At 34.9% G+C, this 25,301-nt stretch overlaps 1 protein-coding gene across 2 annotated transcripts in view; it reads left to right on the top strand.

Annotated features, from left to right (window-relative positions):
• The window catches only part of KCNH8 (potassium voltage-gated channel subfamily H member 8), a 381,516-nt gene that overhangs the window by 229,631 nt on the left and 126,584 nt on the right, over nt 1–25,301 (top strand). For both annotated transcript variants that reach the window (XM_050777427.1, XM_050777425.1), the window contains 2 exons: nt 15,411–15,568; nt 20,147–20,354. In XM_050777427.1, the coding sequence (XP_050633384.1) occupies nt 15,411–15,568; nt 20,147–20,354 (366 nt within the window). The remainder of the gene's footprint in view (nt 1–15,410; nt 15,569–20,146; nt 20,355–25,301) is intronic.

The following is a 25,301-nucleotide window of genomic DNA, read 5'->3' as shown; positions in this document are numbered from 1 at the left end:
AGTATCTTGAGCCTGATGCATTCACTAAATTTATGCAAGTGAATTCAACTGTCTATAGGATATCATTCCAATGAAACATAGCTACTTAAAATACCATAAGTTGGAAAGTGAACTCATCATTTTTTCCCACTAAACCACAACCTGTTTCCTTCCTGGATTTCCCCATATTTGTGAATGATCTAGTAAGTCATAAGTTTAGGGCCCATTGCAGATGTCTGTCTGTCCCTCCATCCTTTGATAAAATCAAACTCAAAACTCTGTATGGTCCACCTCCTAACCACTTATTTTTGCACTCTCCCTTATTATTATTGTCACTGCTTCTTTAGTTTTGGTCACCATCAGCTCTCTCTAGACTACTACAATCCCTGACTAACTTCTTTCTCTACCTACAGTCTTGAGATTTATTTACTATGCTATAAATAGGTTTTTGTTGTTGTTTTAATAAAGTATATGTCTGATCATATCATGTCTCTGCTTAAATCCCTTCCATCACTTGCTACTCTTTAAATAAATGCAGACTTGCTGCCTCCACCTTCTTCCCTTTTGCCTTGATAACTCTTATTAATCCTTTAGGATGTAGTTCGCTTGTTATCTCTTGCGTGCCTGCCTCAAGCTTCACCTCCCAAGTCTGTGTTAGCTATTTTTTTTCTTGGCATTCCCATAACATTCATCACATGACTTTATAATTTCCTAATTGCTTTTCTGTATCCTCTACTAAACTACAATTCCTTTTAATGCAGAAACAGAGTGTTTGTACTCCCAGAATTCAGCTAAACATGTACATATTAGGTGTTCATAAATACTGGTTGAGTAAACAGTTGAAGGGCAACCATTATTCGTTTCATTTTACTTAAGTGAAAACTGGAACTTAGGAAAGATAATTAACTTTCCATAGGACACACTGCTACTGAGTGAGAGAGCGGGATTAGGACATATTTTATTTTGTAAATGTTTTATTTTATATTTTATTTTAAAGCTAATATTCATCTCATGGCATTTTATCATATAATCATATTATTACTAAGCTAAGATTATAATTTTAAAGAATAAAATACAAAGAATGTATACATAGTTTAAATTTGCTAATGTATTGCCCACAGCCTGATGATTATTGTGGTCTCCATGGAAATCGGTAATTTTGGTGATATTTCTTTGGAGGAAACTTTGAACATTTTAAATTTACATTGGATAATCCAAAAAGTGCAATGGGAAGTGTGAAGACACTCAAAATACACTGCCTGGGGACAAAAGTTTAAGATACTAAACAAGAAGCAACTCTCATTCCCATTTTTGGGAGACCAATAGTGAACAAAGAGGAGATGTCCAAAATTAGTGACTTAAAAAATTATGAAGACATAAAAAGGTCATTTGATGGGTACACAGCAATACTGTGCACAGGTAAGGCAGAGAATGAGATTGTACAACCGTAAACATACATGGAAGAAGGTAGACAGAGTGTCCCTTATTGTGTATAAGTTGTCAATAGAAACAAATGTCTGGAATACAATGGGAATCTAGAATGTAAGTTGTATACCTTTGCTATGCTAGGCAGTGATGAATCCTGGAAGAAATAGCAGGAAGGTTAACAGCTGTAGCAGCCAACAGAAATATTGTTTTCAAAGAACTAGGATAAAAGATATTAGTGACAAGGAGACAAATGAAAAGATGATATTTTCTGTTGGTTGCTGAAATACATTTCTGCTGTACAGGATCCACATCAGGATCCATCTAGTGATAAACACACACTTTTTTAAGGTCCCTGATCAGGGCATTGAGTGAATTTGTGCATATTTATTGGAGAGGTGAGAATATGTGGTCAATTTCAGGTAATCTCGATGTATTCTGAGATGATTAAGAGTCCAAGGGTGGTTATAGCCATTTAAATCAGACGTAGGGACATTTTCTTTTTATTCAATATATTTATGCTAAAGAATGATCTGGTTTTTCCTGAAGTTCAAAGTTCCACAGCTATCCTATATTTTATTAGCTAAATCTGGCAAGTATACAGCAGTGACCTCAATGGATCATACTAATGCCCTGGTTTTAGCAAGTGACACTAAGAGGTCCAGTGCCCAGGAGGAGCTGCAAGAGTGGTATATATTGAGATGATACTGATCAACATTTGACTGGGCATTGAAAAAGAAAAACTTATTTATGAGTGCTGTCATCCATGGTAGATGGTGGAGAACTGGGTGAATTCCTTGTTCATAATGATAAAAGTCACATTTTGATTGAATTTTCAAGACCAACCATCAAAAGACTAATCTCAAAAGGCTGAGAACCATTAAAATGCTGTTAGTGAAAGGAAGAGGGCAGTGGTTTTTGCTTTGTTAGTGTTAATAAGCTGTTTGAACAAGTGCTCAACAATAATTCAGTGCATTATGGGATATGAAAATGTATTTCTCTTTATTTTATTTCTTGCCTAATGTTCTGGGTAGTGTATTGAGATGGGAGAGGTGTATGTGAGGCGGGGAGGTGTGCGTGTTGGGGGTGGTTCTCTTAGATAATCATTCAGGACCTGAGACTGACAGTGGTTCTACCATCTTTAATGAGTGGCTAGTAATGTCACTCTATTTTTCTTCATTCCAGCCAACAAAAGAGCGTAGAAAAGCAAATGTGCACAATTTTATGGGCAAACCATAAAATTTGCACATATAGATTTCATTACAAGAGCTCAGTCATGTGACCATAAGTAGTTGCAAAGATGGCTGGAAAGTGTCATTCCAGCTACAATCTTATTGCTCTGAAGAAAGCAGAAGTGAATTTGATGGTCAGGTTTTTTGTTTGTTTGTTTTTGTTTTTGTTTTGCCACTGTGTTTTTCATCGTACAATAGAGTTGCACTACGGGACTTTTAGATAGAAAGAAAAGTAGACAAGGATAGCAAGGGACTGTTTTAAGTATTAGAAGCAATCTTTCCCATCATTTTGTCTCAAAGAAAATGTGGGGTAAAATGTGAGATAGGTGAGCACACTCTGCCATGCTCTGTATTGTTCTTAGTTTCTTTGTTTCTCCCATAGAGTGGGAATGTTGTGATTTGAATGTGATTTTAGTATTTTAAGGAACATAACAACATGACCACTGGATGTAAGTCAACCACTTCATCTATTATTTAACTGAAGATATCACGATCTATTTTAACACCGAAGAAAAAGGTGATATATTGGATTTAATGAGAAATGATACGTTATGATGATATACTTTATGGTGACAAGTTCTTTGGGGCACAATTTTGACTCTACATGAATTATCCTTTACTCGAAACTTCAGAACCTAATATCAACATAAAAAAATTATCCTTGCAAAACAAATAAATATACGCTATTTCTTCACAGTCCCTAGAGTTTAGCTGTTGCATGTTTTAAAGGTATTTCAAGTCTCATGCATCACAGACACCCAGACAGTTCTTCACAAGTAGTGAGGTCTGTAGGTACACAAAGGCAAGTAATTTACATGTTCCTTAAAGGTGCCACATAAAAGTAAGAAGAAAAATAGTAAGCAGCTTTGGAGGGTGTATTTGATCAGATCAAGTACTATCTTGGGCAATTTTATTAACATAATACAAATTAATCTTTACTTATCACAAAGAAGGTATTTCATAACAGATTGAAAATCTGAATTGACCATACACATGAAAAGCCTCATTAAAATTTAAATATAGAGTACATGACTAGTAGCAATCCTTTTAAACAAGTTAAGAAGAAGTTATGTTTGAATCTCTTGAATGGCAAGGGAGATATTCTTGCCTGTATTTAAATAAGTATTTAGCATAGCATTAGTACTGACAAGCGTTTGAATGCTAAATAAGAAGGCTGGGCACAGTGGCTCAGCCTGTAATCCCAGCACTTTGGGAGGCCACGGCGGGCAGATCATGAGGCCAGGAGATCGAGGCCATCCTGGCCAACATGGTGAAACCCCGTCTCTACTAAAATACAAAAAATTAGTCAGGTGTGGTGGCATGCACCTGTAGTCCCAGCTACTCGGGAGGTTGAGGCAGGAGAACTGCTTGAACCTGGGAGGTGGAGGTTGCAGTGAGCGGAGATTGTGCCACTGCACTCCAGTCTGGTGACAGAGCAACACTCTGTCTCAAAAGAAAAAAAGAAAAAAGAAAAGAAAAGAAGACAACATTAACGTGAGTAACAGAATTCATCAAAACCACCCCAAGTCAAGCAACATACAAGTGACAGCCAAATATCACATTTGCATTACTCAATGTTTGGAGCTATGCCTCAGAAAACAATTCCTGGAATAAAGCCTTAGGCTTATAGTTTGTGGCAGTGTTCAGTCCTGAGTAACCTGAATATTGTAGCACCTTCTGACTCTAACCCCAGTAAAGACACTTTGGTTTCATCCATATTGCTAGGGGAAAAAAGAAAAAAAAAAAAAAAAAAAAAAAAAACCAGAAAACTATGTCAGTGTAATAAAAGGTTATTTTGAGGATAAGAACTTTCCTGAGTATATGGGTAGATCATTTCTAACAAACAGCTGTGTTTATGTAAAGTTTTGCTTATTAACCCTTATATCAACAACCTATACCCTATGAAGAATAAGTACAGAAACACACAGCATTGGTAAGTTTTGAGAGTTATGTTTTGCTGCCTCTAGAATATCACTGAGAAACTCTAGATACTATATTTATATAAACAGATACAGGAACAGTGTCTTTCCTTCCCTCCTGAAATAATATACAAAAAGAGGATAAACTGTGTAAGAACCTAAAAACAAAACTTTAAACATGAAATATGAACAAATAAAAATGACTGGCAACTTCACATTTTTGGAGATTCTGGCTCTAATTGGAAACTCCTTTGATAGCGTATATTTCCAACCCATGGATCTTACCTCCTGAGGCACATTTTCAACCCTAATTCTGACTATAGGCCAGGTGTACTTCAGCACTAACAGGCTCTGTAATTCCTCCTAGCCCACTGAATTCTTGTTCTTTCTTATTGATTTCCTGTGGCTGTTTGGATTTTGAATTCTGTTTGTGGTGTTGTTCATCTTTTTGGCTTTGGTGATCGAGCTACCACAATGAAATTCTTGGCTCTTAAATACCTAGTGATATTGACTTGACTGGTCATTAGGCTATACCCTCTACTCAAGTAACTCTGGGGGAGAATTAATAAAATGTAAACCCTGTTTTGCTTCCCAACTTGCCTTTTGGTTTCAGTGATCTGAATTACAACACAGCTAAAGTGAACAGCACTTAGTGCCAAGTTTGGCATTATTGCCTGAGCTCATACATTTCCGAAATCACATGGGTGTGGCTTGATGCTATTGATCTTTTTGTGATTTTACTGTTCACAGTTATTAAAAATAGACTGAATTATTGTAACCACAAGTAGAAATGAAATTCTAGCATAACACAAAAATATGAGCAATTTCTACTGATGGCGTTCATAAAAATAACTATGAAATCATAATGTGCTTAAGTGAGAATCTATTTTTCTCTTAATTGAGCATAGTTTCTGTTATTTCAAATATAGAACATTTTATTCTATTTCACTTTTAATAGAACACCTCGTATTTATGACTAAATCATATTTAAATTTTACTTTTAAAGTTAAATATATCAGTTGGCCGGGCGCGGTGGCTCACGCCTGTAATCCCAGCACTTTGGGAGGCCGAGGCGGGCGGATCACAAGGTCAGGAGATCGAGACCACGGTGAAACCCCGTCTCTACTAAAAATACAAAAAATTAGCCGGGCGCGGTGGCAGGCGCCTGTAGTCCCAGCTACTCGGGAGGCTGAGGCAGGAGAATGGCGTGAACCCGGGAGGCGGAGCTTGCAGTGAGCCGAGATCGCGCCACTGCACTCCAGCCTGGGCGACAGAGCCAGACTCCGTCTCAAAAAAAAAAAAAAAAAAAAAAAAAAGTTAAATATATTAGTTATGTTTTAAATGTTCTTGAGAGTCCTTAAAAAATAGTTTGTGAACACTTCTATTTCTGACTGTGCTGGAAATGTGGAAAAACTAGCATCTGACAAATAAGCCATTGGAACAAAATACAGAGATCATAAATGAATCTGCACATATATGATCATGAACACCTGATTTATGTCAAAGGTGCCACTGCAACATTTTGGAGAAATCATGTCTTCAGAAATAGTGCTGGATCAATTGGATATCTGTCTGGAAAATGTAAATCTTGACTCTTGCATCACACCATATACAAAATCAATTGTAGTTGTGTTGTAGACAAATTATAAAAGTTAAAAAATAAAGCTTTTATAAGACATCACAGTGGAATATCTTAATGACCTTGGGATAGGCAGAAATTACCTGAACATGACACAATTTATATGAAAATGTAGCACAACTCCTGCAAATGAGAAAGAATGCTGAGGGTGGGGGAGATTTTCCCTAGACAAAAGTTCTGAATTGATACTCATAAATAAGAATATACAAATGTGAAAGTAGTTTGTGCTCAACATTATTAATCATAAGGAAAAATAAAATAACTTCACTACTACCAGAATGGCTAAAAGGGAAATAAAGGAAAAAAAAATCAGAAATTGCCAAGGATTGGAGGAATATAAACAGCAACATGAAATTCCATACACTGCATATAAGAATGTGAATTAGTATAGTCTTCCTATTAAACTCTTTGCCAGTGTCTATTAAACTAGAATATATACATACTTGCTGACCCAGCAATTGGATTAATAGAATCAATGGACATACACACCCTACTGATTTAAATGAAATTAATCTATGAGATTCAGGACAATTGTTATGTTTTGAAAGTTAATGGCTAGACAGGATCATAAAAGAGGCTTCTGGAGTTCTGGTTCCAGTTATATCCCTATCCATTGTTGGCTACAAAGATGGTTAGCTTTGGGAAATTCTTTAAACTGTCCCTTTAAGATTAGTGCATTTTACAGTATATATGCTATTCTTGAAATACAACATTTTAAAAAATGTTGAGCAATTTTGTACATGGAAACCTATAGTTTAAATGCTAAATATTATCTGTATATGATTCTAAAAATTAACTAAGTTTCAAAAAACTTAGATATTACTAAAAGAATCTCTTCCCTGAGCTGGAAGGAGGGTAAGAATTATAGTAAATAATGTTTTGGTGGCAGTATACAGACAGACTCTTAAAGTATAACTTTTAGCTCTTCCACTGCCCAGTTGGGTAACCTTCAGCAAGTTAATTGAGTGTTTAATGTATCATTAAATAGACGTATTGCCTACTTTAAAGTGACTACATGATGACCAAAATACTTAATACATAGAAAGTACTTAAACAATTCCTGTCACAAAGTAAAAATTTAATACATGCTAGCTATATTACTTTGATTATTATTACTATTTTGTTGTCACTTTAACACCACTATATTAGGTCTGTAAAGTAACAATGAAAATATTACTATTAATATGTTATGCAATCTTAGATTAAGTCATTCATTGACCCTGTTCCTCAGTTTTGAAGCCTCTAGAGTAGTAGTAATAGAAGTAGTAATAGTAATAATAATGACAACGCCTGCCCAGTGATCCACAACCTAGGGAAATGGACTCCAGATTCTACACTGTTAGCCACTCTGCTCTATGGCTTTACAAAAACACCTGTTAGTCAGGATGGGCTAGGGTGTGCTACAGTAACAAGCAATCTCAATGTCTCAGTGGGATATATTGTAAAGTTTTATGTCTCACTCATGCTATGTACAATGAATGGGCTCTGCCCATTGTAACCTCTCAGGCACCTAGACTGACAGAAGATCCAGATCTTGCCATATGCTTCCATAATTATTAAGGCAAGGAAAAGAAAATGTAAGAAATTATGCCCTGGTTCTCAAAGCTTTTCATAAAAGTGTTCCAGGTTACCCCTGTTCTTACAATTTTGGCCAAAGCAAATCACAGGGATGCACTTAATCACTTCAGAAGGTATGGAACTATAATCTTTCCAGGAAATAAGGAACCATAATGTTTGGTAAACAGCACTAAAAACCTACCACAAATACTGAGAATATTATTTTCCTCAAATGTGAAAATGAACATAATAGTTATAATTAAAATGCAAAGAGCTATGTTACTATAAGAGATATTATTTAACCTAAATTTATTTTTGTCTCTAATGAGCATACATGTGGGATTTCATTTTGGGACAAACATCAATTATATTAACACATTTTTTATTACTCATCTCAGTGTTCGTTAATTTTTTTTTAATATTCCTCACTTATTGTCTACAACTAATTATTTGTGTCATATTGGTCATGTGCTTTTATTTTGTTATATAAGTTTACCATATCAAAAGACTTCCATGTAACATGCCCACTGGCATGTGTACAGACTGTCTATTTTGACTCCCTATATTCACTTTTTCAGTGATGTGTAACTCACTCTGTCTCCCAGGCTGGAGTGCAGTGGCACAATCCCAGGGCTCACTGCAGCCTTGGCCTCCAAGTGATTCTTCTGCCTCAGCCTCCCAAGCAGCTGGGACTACAGGCACCCACCACTATACCCTGCTGACTTATGTATTTTTTAATAGAGACAGGGTTTCACTATGTTGGTCAGGCTGGTGTCAAACTCCTGACCTCATGTGATCCACCCGCCTTGATCTCTCAAAGAGCTGGGATTACAGGCGTGAGCCACCACACCCAGCCAAGTGTTCATTAGTTCTAAGCTTTGTAACTGGAATAATTAATATTTACTTCAAATGAAACTCATAACCCCCATTGTTAGTTTTTTAATTGCATGATTGAATATTATAAATTAGATAGCTCTTATATTTTCTGTTTTTACTTAAACTTGGAAACTTTGCCACCTAATAACTACACCTATAAACAGAATAAATGTGTCAAAACTTTATATAATTAAGACTGATTAAATAAGGTTTTTTCAGTAAGTTTAAGTTTAATCATTAAATTCTTTTTATTAAAAATGATTAAATGTTTCCAAAGTTTAATACCTAATTTGGAGTTACACATCACTGAAAAAGTGAATATAGGGAGTCAAAATAGTCTGTACACATGCCAGTGGGCATGTTACATGGAAGTCTTTTGATATGGTAAACTTATATAACAAAATAAAAGCACAAGACCAATATAACAAAAATAATTAGTTGTAGATGATAAATGAGGAATATTAAAGATCCACTGGTAGTGCGCACTGTCTCCTCTGACCTGCAAGCAAGATCACAGATAGTGTGTGTTTATGCATCTACAGCTGGAATGATTGCAGATTAATAAAATTATGAAATCCTGTGGTTACCAGAAAAAGGCATGCTTCTCTTGGATGCCTTGTTCATCTTTGAGTGCCAGGGGCTCTGCACAAGGCAAAGAACACAAGTCCTCAATAGCAGTATTTTGTGATACTTAAGTATATTGAAAAGCTGAAAGATATATCTATGCTTTAGCTCTTCCAGTAAGAACCCAAGCAGTCTATTAGGACCGATATGTATGAAAAACAATAGCATTTGGGACTTTAAGTTGGCAAAAGTTCACTTCAGTATATAGTAATAAAAGGGTTTTTTTAAACCGTGATAATTTAATAAGGCTGCATTACCAGAAGTATTAAAACTAATTCTAAACACACTATTAAAATTATTATTATCCCACTCAATAGGCAAAAAATTTTTTAATTTTATAACATCAAGTGTTAGCAAGGCTATGGAGTAACAAGAACTCTGCAAACAGTGCTGGTGGGAATTGTGGATATTTGCCCCTGTCTCCCACACTGGCCAGACCACTTCTGGGATGGTAAATTTAATTCCAAGTACCTTACAAGAGTGGTTTTCTTTTTCTTTTCTTTATTGTATTAAAGACTTGAAAATTCCTTTTTAAAATCAAAATTGATGAGGAGGCTTACTATGTAAAATGAATAAAAGCTCAGCCTGAAAATTGGAAAGGTTGGGTGGGTGGAGGTAGAACCCAAATCCTTCCTTTCTTCCATGAGGCTTTTGTGAAAACTACCAAACTAGAGAGTATCATCAGGCCTCTGAAGAGGAAACCGTATCAGTAAGAGATGGTTGAAAGAAATGAAGATATTCAACCTGAGAACTGAGAGATGAACTTGACGGCTGATCTCAGATATTTACAGAAAGAGCTTTGGGCTGGGAGAGGACAATGTATTCTGTGCTGCTGCTGAGAACAAAACTAGAATAAAGGAAAAGAAGTTATGAGAAAGAAGACATTTCCTCTGACTTGAGAAAAGCAAGAAAGTGATGGATACTCCACTTATATTGATTTGATCTTTATAAATTATAAGAATGTATTAAACTATATGCACCCCCAAAAGATGTACATTGGTCATGTATCAACAGAAAAAAGAAAATTTTTCTAAAACATGAAAAAATAACTACCTAATGATGGACATCGCCAACTAACGCAACTATGAATAATTGACCCTACAGATACAAAGCAAAAGCCAATACCAGCATCAACTACACCTCAATCTACCTGATTGCCCTTTGTCAGCTTCATTTTTTCTCCTAAATGTAGTTGTTCTTAAATGCTGTTTCTCACTGGGCCTGCTGCTCTTTCTATTCCATTAATCTTTCACTTCAGGTAAGCAAGAGGGACAAATCTGACAAGATGAGCAACGGTCAAGTGATATGAAACTCTCATCCACTAATATTGGCAATCAATTGCAATTATTCTTAGGATTGTTAGTCCCTCAAGCCTCTCTTCATTAATCAGCTCTCTATTCATTCGTCCCACACCTTCTAGCTCAAATTTGCTGTGATATTGTACTGTGTTTGAAAGAGTGCCTCATAAGCAATGAAAAAAACAGAGAATCTTTGAATATTAGTTGGCAGCTGGTTTAATTAAATATCTCTCCACCCACACTGTACTACATTGATTAATTTTTAAAGAAATGGCTAAATGAAGACATTAATTATTTGTATGTGGTGCATATGCTTTCATGCACACTATTGTATTTTAATTTACTTTTTAACAAGTAAGCCAATATGATTTTAAAATTATTTCCCATCTGTCATGCATGCTAATAAAGTAAAGAAACCTACTAATTTATGCCATATTAAATTTAGCCTCTTTTTTGTGCTTTTTAGTTACATAGTTCTTCAGGAAATCAAACTAGAAAAAATGGATTTAACCTTTCTGCTTTTTAGTCCACATAAATAGACATTTAGTGTGGGATATAAGTGAAATACTCCCTTTTGGCTGCCTTAAGAGCATGGAATAGAATATGTACACATTTTTCTCTTGATTATTTGTCTTTTATTAATCATTCTATGTAAAAGTCAAATACAATAAGGCAAACTGATCACTCTGCAAAATTATTAACTGTCATCTGAAGCATTAGATAATTCAGTTATATTCTGCTTCTTTTGGGTGGGTATATGATGATGAGTTTTTTGGAAATTCTACAAACCACATAGAGTATGTATGGTAATTCTGCATTACCCTGCTTATTTACTCATTGGTGCCATAAAGGATCATTTATGCATATGTAAGCACATGGAGACATTAAGATTTCTAAGTGAAAAATCCTTTTGAGTTAATTTGTTATGGATTTTGAAATTTCTTAAAAATTTAAACTGTGTGTATATGTGTGTGTGTTTTGTACTTATGGACAATTGTGCAAATTGATCATAAATGATATTAACCAGAAAATTACATATAAAACTGTAGATATTAGTGAATACACTTCTATGTATTTTTTTAAACATTATACTTATGCTTCTAGACTCTCAAAAATGAAAGTTATACTGCTGCTTTTCAGATAGGTTATAGATTGTCTGGAGATCACACTCTTATTGTAATATTTAAATAAATCGTTGATTTAATTAGCCAAAGAAACAAAAATCTTAAAGGGAGTGAGACAGCTACATGGGGAGGAGTAGCTGCATTCAGTGTTTGTGAAACTCCACTCTGTTTCTATGATTCTGTCATGAGGGACACCAGATCTAGAAAGCTCTTCCTCATCACAATCTTTTTATTCTGTGCTTCCTTCTCTTTCAAAGAAGAATCTGTACTTACCATCTCTACAGTTCTCTTAAATGGAAGGAAATATTTATAAACATTGAGTTATCCTGGTTCGTGAACACCACCACCACATCCTCACCACTGGATAGAAAACAGAGAGACTTCTCTGTTATCCCTGAACAAAAGCTTAGCCCTTGTACTTCCAGAATCAAAGACAGTTCATCTCACCACATTTAATTCTGTGACCCTAATTTAATATTATTTTACCTGGGTAGTGCTGATGCTGAATTTGATCGAAGGACTACAATCAGAAATGCATATCCTTGCACTGACCTATTGTTATTTCCTCTAAAATATATTTAGAAGTGCAGTAATCATTTAAATAATGGAAAGAAAATGGGATTGAATGTCAAAAGACATCCTCTGTCTCTGTTGCTTACTATCTGCATGACTTCAAACAATTTACTTAAATCTCCTGTGTCATTGTTAAAATGCAAGTGACAGCAGTCCACCTGAGAGGATGGCATGGGAAATATTAAATTAATGAATGTGAAAAAGTGTTTTGTAAATATACCAGAACTATGTCTGTTCTTATGAGTATGACAAAAGTAGTTATTTGCTTTGAAATCAGCTACCAAAAAATAATATTGATTGGATAAACATACAGTCCTTGCAAGTGTACCATACACTTTATAAGTGTACCATAGACCTAGAAATCTTAGAAAATAATATATATCTAAGTTTTCCCCGTGAAAATAAACCAAAAAGTTTTCAAGTATGTCAAACATAGATTTGTATAGATGTTTGAAAATCTTTTATTCTTTTACTATTATCTCTTTGTGTATAAAAGTCTTATAATTACTTCTTTTTAAACCTAAATTTAGCATATTTCTTTTCATTCCATTAACTCAATTGAATAATAAATTGTTTTTTAAAAAGCTATTTAAACTAATATTCTGTAATGACTTATCCAAGAAAATACCTGTTTTTTTTTTTTTCAGAAGTCTGAACCACTATTTTGTTCTTTAGTCAAGCACATAACTAACCACATAGCTTTAAAAATGTTGCTGTATCAATCAACCATAGGTCATTCACTTCATTCATTCTTCCATTCATGGGAGTGCCGCTGGTATGTATATGGACGATGGCAATGGGTTTTCTGTGAAAACTGTGGTAGATCTCATGGCCACTTATTCAAGGAATTTATCCCCTTTAATTTTATAACGAACTTATGGGCTTGCCTTAGCCTATATTGTGGAAACCAAACATCACTAATGGGCTCAATAAACAACTCTGGGTTTCCTTACTCATGAGACTTTAAATGCTTCACCTGTGCTTCCTTTTAGAAAACATGAAATTGAAATATTTGCTTTATTTCAAAGTGGGTGGTCTGAGGTACTAAATTGCATTGCTAATGCATGAGCCTAGAAAGATAAAGAGGAAGAATGAAAGTTCACGTGCTACTCTTACAGTCTGAGGGCATTCCACTGACCTGTCTCCTTCACGGTGGCCATGCTTCCATGGTCCGGTGGTGCTTTGCCACGATAGCGTTTTAACTGTGCAGTGGAATTCACCTGGGATTGTTCTTATCCTATGTGAGTGCTTTATTAATTAGCTTCATTCTTTCGTATTCTCAATATTAACAATAAAATTATCTAGGTATTTTTATTTTTTGACAAAAAAGTCACTTTTAATAATTCAGTTTTTAAAGGTTATATCATTCACAATAGACTAGAACAACGATTGTTTTCTTTTTGGGTCACCCAGAACTTGCCTCTAGATCTGTGATGAGACTAGTCTCTGCGAAGATACCACAACCCCAAGTCCTGAACTGGAATTCAGGAGACTTGGATTTGGGTCTTGCTCTTTCACTAACTTGTTGGAAGATGTAATCCTGTGCTTCAGTTTTATCAGATGTATCACCCAGGGCAAGTCACTTGACCTCTTTTATGCCTCAATTTCCTCATCTGTAAAAGGAGATAATAGAAATGACTACCTCTTAGCGTTGTAAGGCATCAATGAGATTATGATGATAAGGGACTTAGAACTGTACTGGGCTCATACTAAGAACCTATATGTTATCTACATTAATACTAATCTGCCTTGTCATAACTCCTGTGTATTTTACCTCACAAAGCTATACTGAGAATCAAATAACGTAAGTATTGTGTTAGTTTTTATTGCTGCATAGCAAACTTACCAACTTAAAACAACATCCATTTACTATCTCACAGTTGCTATATGTCAGAAGTCCAGGGATGGCTTAGTTGGATCCTCCAATCAGGAATTCAAAAGGCTGACATCAAAGTGTCAGCTGAGTTGTGTTCCTTTCTGGTGCTCAGGGTCTTCTTTCAAGCTTATAGGGCTGTTGGAAGCTCATAGCGATGTCATTTGATCAGCACTCAGGAGACCTCATATATTGTAAAACACTCAGTAATATATAACTAAATAATGATGCAGGGAAAGATTGAAAGCAATTACATCTTTCATTAAAATAGAATTTAACCTAGAAATTCACACAAGAAACTACCAGTACTTTGTTAATAGGAGTGCCTTCAGGGCAGGGCTGAATTCCGTATCAACACAGAGATTAGTAAAACTTTTATACATGGAAATAATATTATATAAAATAAGGAATACAGACTTAAGATTATATTTAGTGGGTGTTTTTGTTTTTGTTTTTGAAACAGGGTCTCAATCTGTTGCCCAGGCTCGAGTGCCATGGTGCAATCATGGCTCACTGAAGCCTCAACTTCCTGGGCTCAAGTGATTCTCCCACCTCAGTCTCTGGAGTAACTGGGACTACAGACATGTAGTATGCTCAGCTAATTTTTTTGAATTTTAGTAGAGATGAGGTCTCGTTTTGTTGCCCAGGCTCATCTCGAACTTCTGAGCTCAGGCAATTCTCTTGCCTCATCCTCCCAAAGTGCTGGGATTACAGGCATGAGCCACCATGCCTGGCCTGTATCTGTATTAAAACTTGACTCTACCACTCTTGGCAATATTATTCTGGATTAATTACTTTTTCTTCCTGAGACTTGATTTCTGACTCTTAAATCAGAGTAACACTGTTTACTTCAGGAGATGTACTGGGAATAAGTGAAATACCCTATGCCAAGCTATTAGAACAGTATCGGGTACATAGTGAACACTTAGTAAGTGATGACTATTGTTGCCATTGCTGTCATTATTTATTTTAATAATTTTAACATGTGGCTTAATGTCTGGAACATATTATGTGCTCAGAAAATATTACTTCTTTCACCCTTCTTCAGTATCTGTTGAGTTGAACTGGATGTGTAGAGGAGAATATTTTGGATATTATCAATCTGAACTAGGCTAAGTGGTTGCCATTTGCCTAATTTTATTTAATTTTCTACAATTTTCTTCCTCCCTTCCTTCCTGCTTGCTTGCCTGCCTGTCTCCCTTCCTTTCTTCTTTCTTTCATTGTCTTTCCTACCTTCTTTCTTCTTCTCTGTCTCTTCCTTTTATTTCTCCATCTTTTTTTTCCCAAGCAGATATTATTTTAAATTTCCGAACAACTTATGTCAGCAAGTCTGGCCAAGTTATCTTTGAAGCAAGATCAATTTGCATCCACTATGTCACAACCTGGTTCATCATTGATTTAATCGCTGCCCTGCCTTTTGATCTCCTGTATGCTTTCAACGTCACAGTGGTGAGTAAAGAGCTCCCCGCCACATGGCCTTTAAGGTTGATTTATTTTTCCCATGTTTAGGTTTTAAATGGTTGTGGCGATTTATGCTTCCAGGGTTTTGTACCTTCTTCAATAAAGATGCCCTGATGCCCAGTGATATGCAGGCCAGATTCTTCAGTTGATGAAGTTATTTCCTTTTGACATTCATATTACCTGTTCTTGCTTTTATAAATACCCAGAGCCAAGAAACACAGAAATGCTGAATTTATCATAAATATTGACCCACTAAACAAATTCTTTTTTTTGAATTCCATAAGGATTTAATTGGAATTGCTTTATATTTACAGATTTATCTGAGGATTAATGGATTTCTTCCCATATTACATTTACTTATTCAAGGATATAGAAAATACTATACAGACTTGAAGGAAATCATCTGCAGGAATTTAAGCATCACTTTATATTACCTAGGCAGATACTTGTCTCAAGAATTTGCTGGAGAGTTTGAAGATTTTTTTTTTCTGCTTTTATGACCCTTAACTCTCTATTTCTTTAGTATTTTGTTACTCATTGGCAAAACCGACTAAAGACTGATCAAGATAGAGAGGACTGTTGATTTTAAATGAAGGAATTCAACCACTTCTTAGAAGTCCTTGTAAAACTGTTGGATGTAGCAAAAACCTAAATGATATGACTAATGTAAAACTTGAGAGTTCTCTTGAATTTGCATGAATCTTGGTACCTTCTTTTTCTTGCTCTAAATCCCTTACCCTCATGTAGCCTCACAGGACAGAAAGCATATCACTTGTAGTAGTAGCCGTTTTTATAATATGATGATTGGTATTCTTAAAAGTATTAAATGCTCCCTTATAAAGAAACTTTTAGGGAGGCCATTTGTGAAGCAGTAATGCAATTTTCTGCTAGAGTAACCAATTATGGCATGTAAAAATTTATTAAACATTAGTTCAAATTAAGCAGATATTCTATTCAATTGACAGTGCTTCATAGAAATCATATTCTCTTTCAAAAATTTAAAGGCATAGTTTTAAATATTACACACAATAATCACAGTTTCAAATACATTTATTATTAACTTCAGAATGAATGTAGAATTGTGATCCCGACTTGTTAGTGCAGACTTGTGCATTTGTTAATTGCCTGTAGAATAGTTTCTTTTTATTCTTTTTCTTTTTAAGTTGGGAAGTTGATAGTGCCAACATCTTTAAAACTTTTGTGACTCAACTGAAAGGAAAGCTCCCAGGAAAAATCTAATATATATCAATCACTGCTACACTGAATTGTTATCCAGGTTTTCTACAGTGCTTTTTAAGATTGAATTTAACTAGATAAGTGTACCATCATGAAACAGTAATGGCTTAAAACCACGTTTTTGCAAGACTGCAGAATAAGCATGTAATTCACAAAAGGTTAAAAAAATTTCCAAATTCCCCTGGCAAATTGTTTTAAATTGTTCATTAATTATTTAATACAATTCCATTTTAAATTAATTTGCTGCTTTGCTACTAAAAATGAATACATTTTTTATGTCCCATTTTTATTTGAGTACTGAGCAAATAAGGTATTTTAAATATGCATATATAATATATATTATAGGTATATATAACATACACTTTCATATCATTAGCATTCTCATTCCCCAAAATTAATATGGATGAAGAAATGTCTTAAAAGTCTAATTCGCATGTTTGACGAATTTTAAATATTTATATACTTTCACTACACTTCTGCTCTCTTTTCATCAATCTTATGTAATCTAACACAAATGCTTCATAAATAATACAAGGTATAGAGCAACATCTATGTCAAAAAAAAAAAAGAAACAGGGGAAGGAAGAAATCTGTTTTCACTGATACTTGTTCTGCTTTTCACAGGAGTGAGCATATGAGCATTGAAAAAGCTGGCACCTAAATTCATTATCCCTCTTAAACAAGTTAGTCAGGACAAAATATTCTGTAATATTTGAACAGAAAAGCTTGTTCAAGGTATTATGTTTTCTTCTCAGGAAAATGTAAGTTATGAGGAATAACTTACGGGTTATGCTCTTTTACAACAAAGACTTAAAAAAAGAAACAAATAAATAACAAAATGTGTTTGTCTCCCAAATCTGAAATGTGTCCAGTTAATGCATCTCCATAGGTGACATTCAGAACTGCATAAGCTTTGGCTTTGGCTCTGCTCACAATTGCTCATGGCAGTTCTTTTAAGTAGAGATCACATGCTTTTTGAAAACTAGTATGTATATCACTGTAAAAGGCACTTATAAGAGATAAAATTATGAATAAGACATAGGAAGGTTGATAGAGTAGAAAGGGCAGAAGTATGAATCCAAGTTCTATCACTTACCATCTGAGTAACTTACTTGGGGAAGTTAACACTAAAATGTCCGTAAAATGGGCATAATATAATTCCTACAGAGTTTTTGACCAGACTAAAAATGCCACATATCTATACAATGCTTTTCTAAATGTCTAAAACCTAGGAAGACCTCACAACATGTTAGTTCGCCTCCTCTCTCTCTCTTTCTCCCTTCTGGGTGATAGCTAGGAGGTGGTCATATCCATTTGGTAAAAGGGGAAACTCACATTTGATAGGGGGGTTCAATGAATGCACCTGTCTATGAGTAGCTTACAGTTCTCATCAGTGACAAATTTGAAACAGCATCCAAAGAGTCAAAAGAATCCTCTCCCTTTTCAGATACATATTGCCATCTAAGTCAAATATGCTTCTTTCTCCTATCATTCTTCAAGAGGCAACATTAAAACTTTAGCAAGAAGCTATTGACTCTGATGGGAGCAAGCGTAATTTTTTTAATGCCAGTTTTTATTGACTTAAGAATGAACATAGAACTATCTGGGTCATCTGGACACCAAGGTTCATGTTCCTAATATTTGCAAATGGCTATTGTCCTCATGTACAAGCAACTCCACATTCTTTGCTCAAATATCCCCTGTCTGGTCAGAGAAAATGGGGAGACTGTATCAAAATTATGTGTGCAGATGCCTGCCTCCATTTGGGACTTCCGTTCCAGTTTCATTTCACTTCCAAATTGTCACCTAACCATCAAATTCATCTACCTGTAAAATAAACTCCATCCCCAGTAATATATTTAAATAACAGAATAGAGATTACAAATCTTGGCCTCCGACCATCTGGCTAACCACCAGCTTGAGAAATGATCGATGAGAACTTAGCTATAAAGGAGAAGAAAGTAAAACTTGACACAGGAGAATGACAAAAAGAAATAAAAGAGCAAAGCTAGCTGTTAAGTTCTTCAAGTGCCCTTAAGAGTTTACTGTATTTGAGTATAGAATAATTCACAAGATTACAACTGAATATAATTTTGTTGAGTATCAATTTCTATGCTGAGCTTGGCATGTTTGCATCTTAACTTGATAATTTATTCATTCACTCATTTAATAAATATTTATTAAGCATTTTCCATGTGTCAGGCACTGTGCTAGGTTTGTTTTTCTTAGAGATAAGAGAATATGGCTAGCAGAGGACAGAATTAGAAGTCAACTGACTTTAGATAAATACAAAAGCAAACTCCCAATGCTGACCTTGTGTCTGATTAAGTTTTGTAAAGGAAAGAGTGCAGTTAGTTAAAGCCATAAAAAGTCACTCCTTTTCTACGTATGCTTTCCCCAAAGAAATTAGGTGACATCAAGAAATCTGTCAAACTGCATTTCCATATGATTTAATGTTTTATTTGTTGTTTCCATTTTAGAATGTTCTTTGAAGGTATGAAAAGAATGTGTGTTATGTACACCCCTTATTAATGGTGATATTGACCATTCTGGTCCACACCAATGATGCACATTTTTCAATTGGACCCTGAAGTCAATAAAATAACCCCTCAGATACAATTCTACTGCTACAGTGGATGCAAAGGCACTAGGAGACTCTTCAGAAATTCTTGTCCCTTTCATTTTAATTCCCTAAGCATGTTTAAGAGAGCACTGAGAGAGAGAGAGAGAGAGAGCGCTTCAGGCAAATGTTTTCTCTCTCCGTTGATAATGTTGGAGGTATAGTACATGAGGCAGAAGATGCTACTGGTATTTGTGAGCAGAACTTACTCAAGTTTTATGGGTCTACCTATTTTAAAAAATAAACTCTAAGGTATTTTTATTATCACTTTCTATGCATTTACTTCAATTTGTCTGAATTATTATTATAAAGCAATTTCCTTACACAGAGAAGGGAATGCGGGGTTGAAAAGAAATATGTATAGGGAATTCGAGATATGTACAATTCTGATACCATAATGTGTTTCAGTTGTGTATCAGAATGTAAACTACAGTATGAAATCAGACAGGGAGTGAAAAAACGATAACCCCTAATTAAGAAAGGTATTTATTCAAGGAAATTAAATTATCCTTCCTATCCTGTCCATTATTCCAACCTCTTTAATTCTATCACTTTCTGATATAATATATCAAGAACAAAGACAATTCATAAAAATAATAATATTAAAATAATTCTACTTCATTTCCAGAATTTTTAGAATGGCTCCAAGTTAATGTTGTGGTATGACTTTAACACATGCACCAAGTTGTGCTGCTCTGTCTCCTACCACAGGTGTCTCTTGTGCATCTTCTAAAGACGGTGCGACTCTTGCGTCTTTTGCGTCTGCTGCAGAAGTTAGACCGCTATTCCCAACACAGTACTATCGTCCTGACTCTGCTCATGTCCATGTTTGCACTCCTTGCACACTGGATGGCGTGTATCTGGTATGTCATTGGAAAAATGGAGAGGGAAGACAACAGCCTTCTGAAGTGGGAAGTTGGTAAGGGCTTACATTTGTCACATTTTCCATTTTTAAATTTAAAAAAAGAGTATCAAGAACTTGGAGGAAGTGAAAGACAAGTCTATAAATATATTTCTTCTTACTGTCAATTTGTCTAATTAATTTCTGTTTTTGAATCCATGATATAAGCAATTTAATTCAATAAGGTTTTCTGGAACAACCTTACATTTTTTTTGAAAATTAATGGGTTAAACTAATAAATTTTGTATATAATCAAAATAACCAGTTTGGCTGTAGAAGTGTTTAGATAAATAATGTTCAATCTTGTCTTGAAATGTTCCTATGCAGGGCTAGTAATAGTAAATCACTGGGAAACTGGCCTATGGCCTATCTTTACAATATCTTAACTAATAAGAAAATGATCACTTATATTTGAGGTGGTATATTAATAGAAAAGATATTCTACCCTCCTTCCCTTTAAAAAGAGAGAGTGAGAGTGAAAGTAAACATAATAACACACTCTCCACATTTAGCACACTTTGAGAATTTGTGATGGGAGAAAGGACTGGATATTTACAAGCATAATTTATAGTTGTGAGTCCCCATAATACATGGGGATTTAAGGGAGATTTTTCGAGTGTTACATAATCTGCATAAATGAATTTGAAACATTATGCACATGAACACATTTTTAAACTTATGTCAACCACAGTAAATTTATAGAATATGAAAATTCTCAAAATTATAACTCTCTATCCCAAAATATCTGCATTTTTCTCACAGTCATACCCTTTAGAGAATTGTCACAGTACCTTATGTAGAATTTTTTTTTATTAATCTGACATTTAATCAAAAGAATCTGCTTCTTAGTTGGCTAGAAAATCCTTCACTTATCTTCTCCACCAAAAATCGATCTTGAACTTTTGGAAGAAGTTCAGACCTTTGCATAAGAGACTCCCAAGAGAGAAAAATGCCCAAACTTTTCATACCAGCACTAAATGGCTGGACATATTTGGAACATCCCTGTGTTGGCCCTCATAAATGGCAGTCTCTCAGCAAAGGACATATACAGAGCCTTCAAAGGCAGCACTGGAGGAAGAGGTGGAGACCTTAGGAAAGCAGGTGGAAAGGAATAATCTCCTGTCCAGGTTATTAAAAATACCTCTTCACATCCCAATTTTATTTCTGAGCTACACAAAACAACTGATGTGTTCTTATAATTTTTATCTTAGAGTGATTTTCTTATCTTCTTTATCAAAGCACTTTTAAATGTCTAGTTGTGGGTCCTCAATTCTAGGAAACAAAGAAAATGGGGAAATAAAACTGCCGAGTGAAAGCAAAAATATCTTCGGTAAAAATAAGATCCAATAAGAAAGAGAAGGAGAAAGAGAGAGAGAGAAGAGTTGGTTAAAAGGAGGATCAGGGTCTGAATTGTATGTGGATTAAAACATTTTCCATCTTTCAATATTGTTTTCTTCTCTATAACTTTGTGTTGAAGGCTTCCTCATCACATCATATGTCATCATCCTAATGGTGTTCAGTAAATTACAGCATTAGATCTCTGCCCTTTGTTTTGAATTCATATTAAAATTCTGACTTGTGGTCAGCACCTGATTCCTTTTTAGACCTGACCTAATTTTCCTCAGGCCCCAGACCTATACACTCATATTAATTTGTAAGTCTCGTCTAGTCTGAGAGTCTACAGATGGGAAAATTTAGCTTATTCACACTCTCAAATTTAGTTATATGAAGAAAGGCTTTTGTTTCATTTCCAACATGCCAGGCTTGCTGCAGACTTACAATCTAGCTGTTGTTTTTCCTCCCACAACATATAGAGGTATTTGTTTATCAATTAAAAAAAAAAAACCTGAATTGCTTCTGTATTTACCCCATTACTTGTATTCTTGGTCCTTGTATTATGGTTCAATGTAATGAGTAGGAGGTTGTAAGCCAGAACACAATCTCACAGACAGAGCGTTGTCATGAAGTAGTGGCAAGAAGAGCATTGGACTGGGGGCAACAGACCTCTCCTGTCATCATGGTTCCATTGCTAATCAGCTGTCAGATTTGCAATATTTTTTTTTCACCTGTCTGGGCCTCAGTTTCCTCATCTACAATGTGAAAAAGCTCACCATATAATTTGAAAGTTTATTTCTGGTTTCATGAGTAATGATTATCACGGATAAACAAACCCCAAAATGTGTGCTTCATATATATGTGTGTGTGTGTATATATATACATATATATATATATGTTTTCTTATTATGGGTCAGTGTCCACATAAACCACCAGAGGATATATTAGAAAGTACATCCTATGATCATGGCATGTCAAATAATTGATAATCTTACTCATTTATGGTAAAAATGACTGAAAATGTATCTTTAGAGAACGAGATTTCCTGTCCAAACACCTATTGGGATATGACTAGCACGATAGTATGCTAATTAAGTGTGTAAATATTGGGTTTATAGACTTGTCTACAAAGACTTTCCCTTCTGCTAGAATTATTTGCATCATTTAAATGTTCATTTAAAACATTCCCCGGTTGAGATTTAAACACAAATTAAATAATTATGACCTGCCCTATCTAACTGTATAATGAAGTAGCTGAGAGTCTAGGCTACTTCAGTTTTTACCGTGTAATTTTTGCACTAATAGTAAATTTTACCTTTTTGGGTCCAATTATCATTAATCCAAAAATTTATCATACCAATAACATTTGATGAGAGAACATGTTGTTCCTTATGTTTGTGTTTAACATTAGATGTATAAAAATAGATTCATTTTCCCAAAGGATAAAATTTCTTTCTAATTACTGTTAATTTCCATAAAATGAAATTTTTAAGTGCCCATTACATACTTGGTTCTGTGTTAGACACTGAGGATACCAAAACAAATAATAGAGCTTAAAATCTAGTGGGAAAAGTAGACAAAGATTTAATGGGTATATTACAGTGTGATATATTTTATAAAAGGAATATGTATAGAAGGGTGGCACTAAATCTAACTAGAATGTCATCAAAGGCTTTTCAGAGATGACCTGAGTTTTAAAGGGTGAATAGGTCTTGTCTGTATAGATGTTGAGGAAAGGGCATTTGTGGCAGCAGGGTTATTAATATATTAAGCAATTCACTCTCACAGAAGGTGAATGGAGGTATGGTAGAAAGGGAATGAGGCTAAAGAGGTAGATAGGTAGAGACCAGATCTTTAAAGACTATGCTAAGCTTTAGAGTGTGGACTTCATCATAAGATACAGTGAGAGATAAAGCTCTCTTTTGAACAGAGATCCTTTGAACATAGAGCACCACCAAAGAGTGGGAGATGTTTCACTCTGCTTCATTTTCAATGACTGTAAACAGACAATAATAATAGTGCCAACCTCAGTGGGGTTACCAGTATTAAATTAAGCAAGATGTATAAAGCATTTAGATTGGTACCTAGTAATTGCTCAGTAAGTAACAGCTAGTATAGTTCTCATTATCATTGTATTATGACAATTACTTCTAATGAAAGAAGGTACCATGAACTATGACTAGTGAATACTTATCATTTTATGTATGAAAGTTATTAGGAAATAGCTTTAAAAGTATTGCCTTCATGGTTCAGTTTGGTGCTGGACAAAAAATTATATGCTTTTGCATATCTTTAAAGTAATTTATCTGAACCTCCTTTCAATTGGAAAGTCAGCCGCTGAAAAATTTTTACATAGGCTCACAATTGCACATACGTAGGAGATTTTTTCTTTCAGGTTCATTTAGGAGGCAAGTCCTATATCAACCTCATAAGCTTGTTAGGATATATCAATTTTTTATGGAATTTAGATATAGTGCTTCAAGGGTAAGATTAAACACTGTATTAAAGACACGTGTCACAACTGAATCAGAGAGTGCTTTTTACAGTTTAATTTTTGGGAGGCTGCAAAAAAATGTTTCAGAAGGATCTTTTTGCAGGGAGTGGAGGATGCTTTATTTGTTTACTATAAGAGGATATCAATAAATACCCAGCTAAAAATGTACAAGTAGACCTTGCATGTTTTCTTATATATCAATTAATATATGTATATATTATTTCAGCTCCTATCACTTTTAAAGTTCAATCAACGATATTGAATTAGTCTCTGAAGAACTCCGTTAGCATCCTAATATGAGTTCTGATTTGCAGCTCAAAAGGTTCAGGTCTGAATCCTGCTTCAGGAATGTGAGTTTGAATCAGGCATGTGATTTTGACCAAAATGACCTCAATGTGTGGTTTTTCATTAAACAATCTCAGATTTGTCATCTGTGACTGTGGCAATACTGACTCATGAGTACTTACTTCACATAGTATCTGGTACATAGTGTGTGCTTGTAGTTGGTAACTGCCACCATTATCACTTATATCAATGAGCAATGTAGAACTGAAATAGCAATACTCTTAAAGTCTAGTAAAGAGGTGATATTTTTGTATCAGTCATGATTCTTGATTGCAAGTAAAAACAAAAAAGGAATTCATTCGCAGGACATGTAGACTCAGAATTAGAAGGATACAAAACAAGACGAGGAAGAGAACATGAGCTAAGGGAGCTCCACACTGCCAATGCAAGAAGTTCCATTGTGACATTTCACAAGGATGGCCTGAACATGTTTCTGTCTGTAGATCCTGTGCAGGAATCCTAACCTCCTCTGCATGTCTGATTCACAGTGCCTGAGGGAAGAATTCAATTGGCCAAGCTTAAATCACATGCTCAGACATAGACTGCCAGGACAGGAAGACTCTTTCCATCTTACCCTTCCATGATGGAAAGTGGAGGCCTGTGTCTCTCCATTACTATATACAAGGAAGAACCCACCCATACCCCTGCCAGATAGGATGTTAGCCAGCAAAAAAAAATTAAAAAGCATCATAATGTCAGACAGAATTAGCTGAAATATGGGGAAGTGGTATTTTTGATGCATCTTGCTCACTGTAACAAATCTGTGTTCCTTATGTGAGTCTAACAGTGGA

Source organism: Macaca thibetana, chromosome 2, assembly GCF_024542745.1.
Source record: "Macaca thibetana thibetana isolate TM-01 chromosome 2, ASM2454274v1, whole genome shotgun sequence".
NCBI lineage: Eukaryota > Metazoa > Chordata > Mammalia > Primates > Cercopithecidae > Macaca > Macaca thibetana.
Note: the sequence above shows the minus strand (reverse complement) of the source record. Positions and strands in the feature narration are given on the sequence as shown.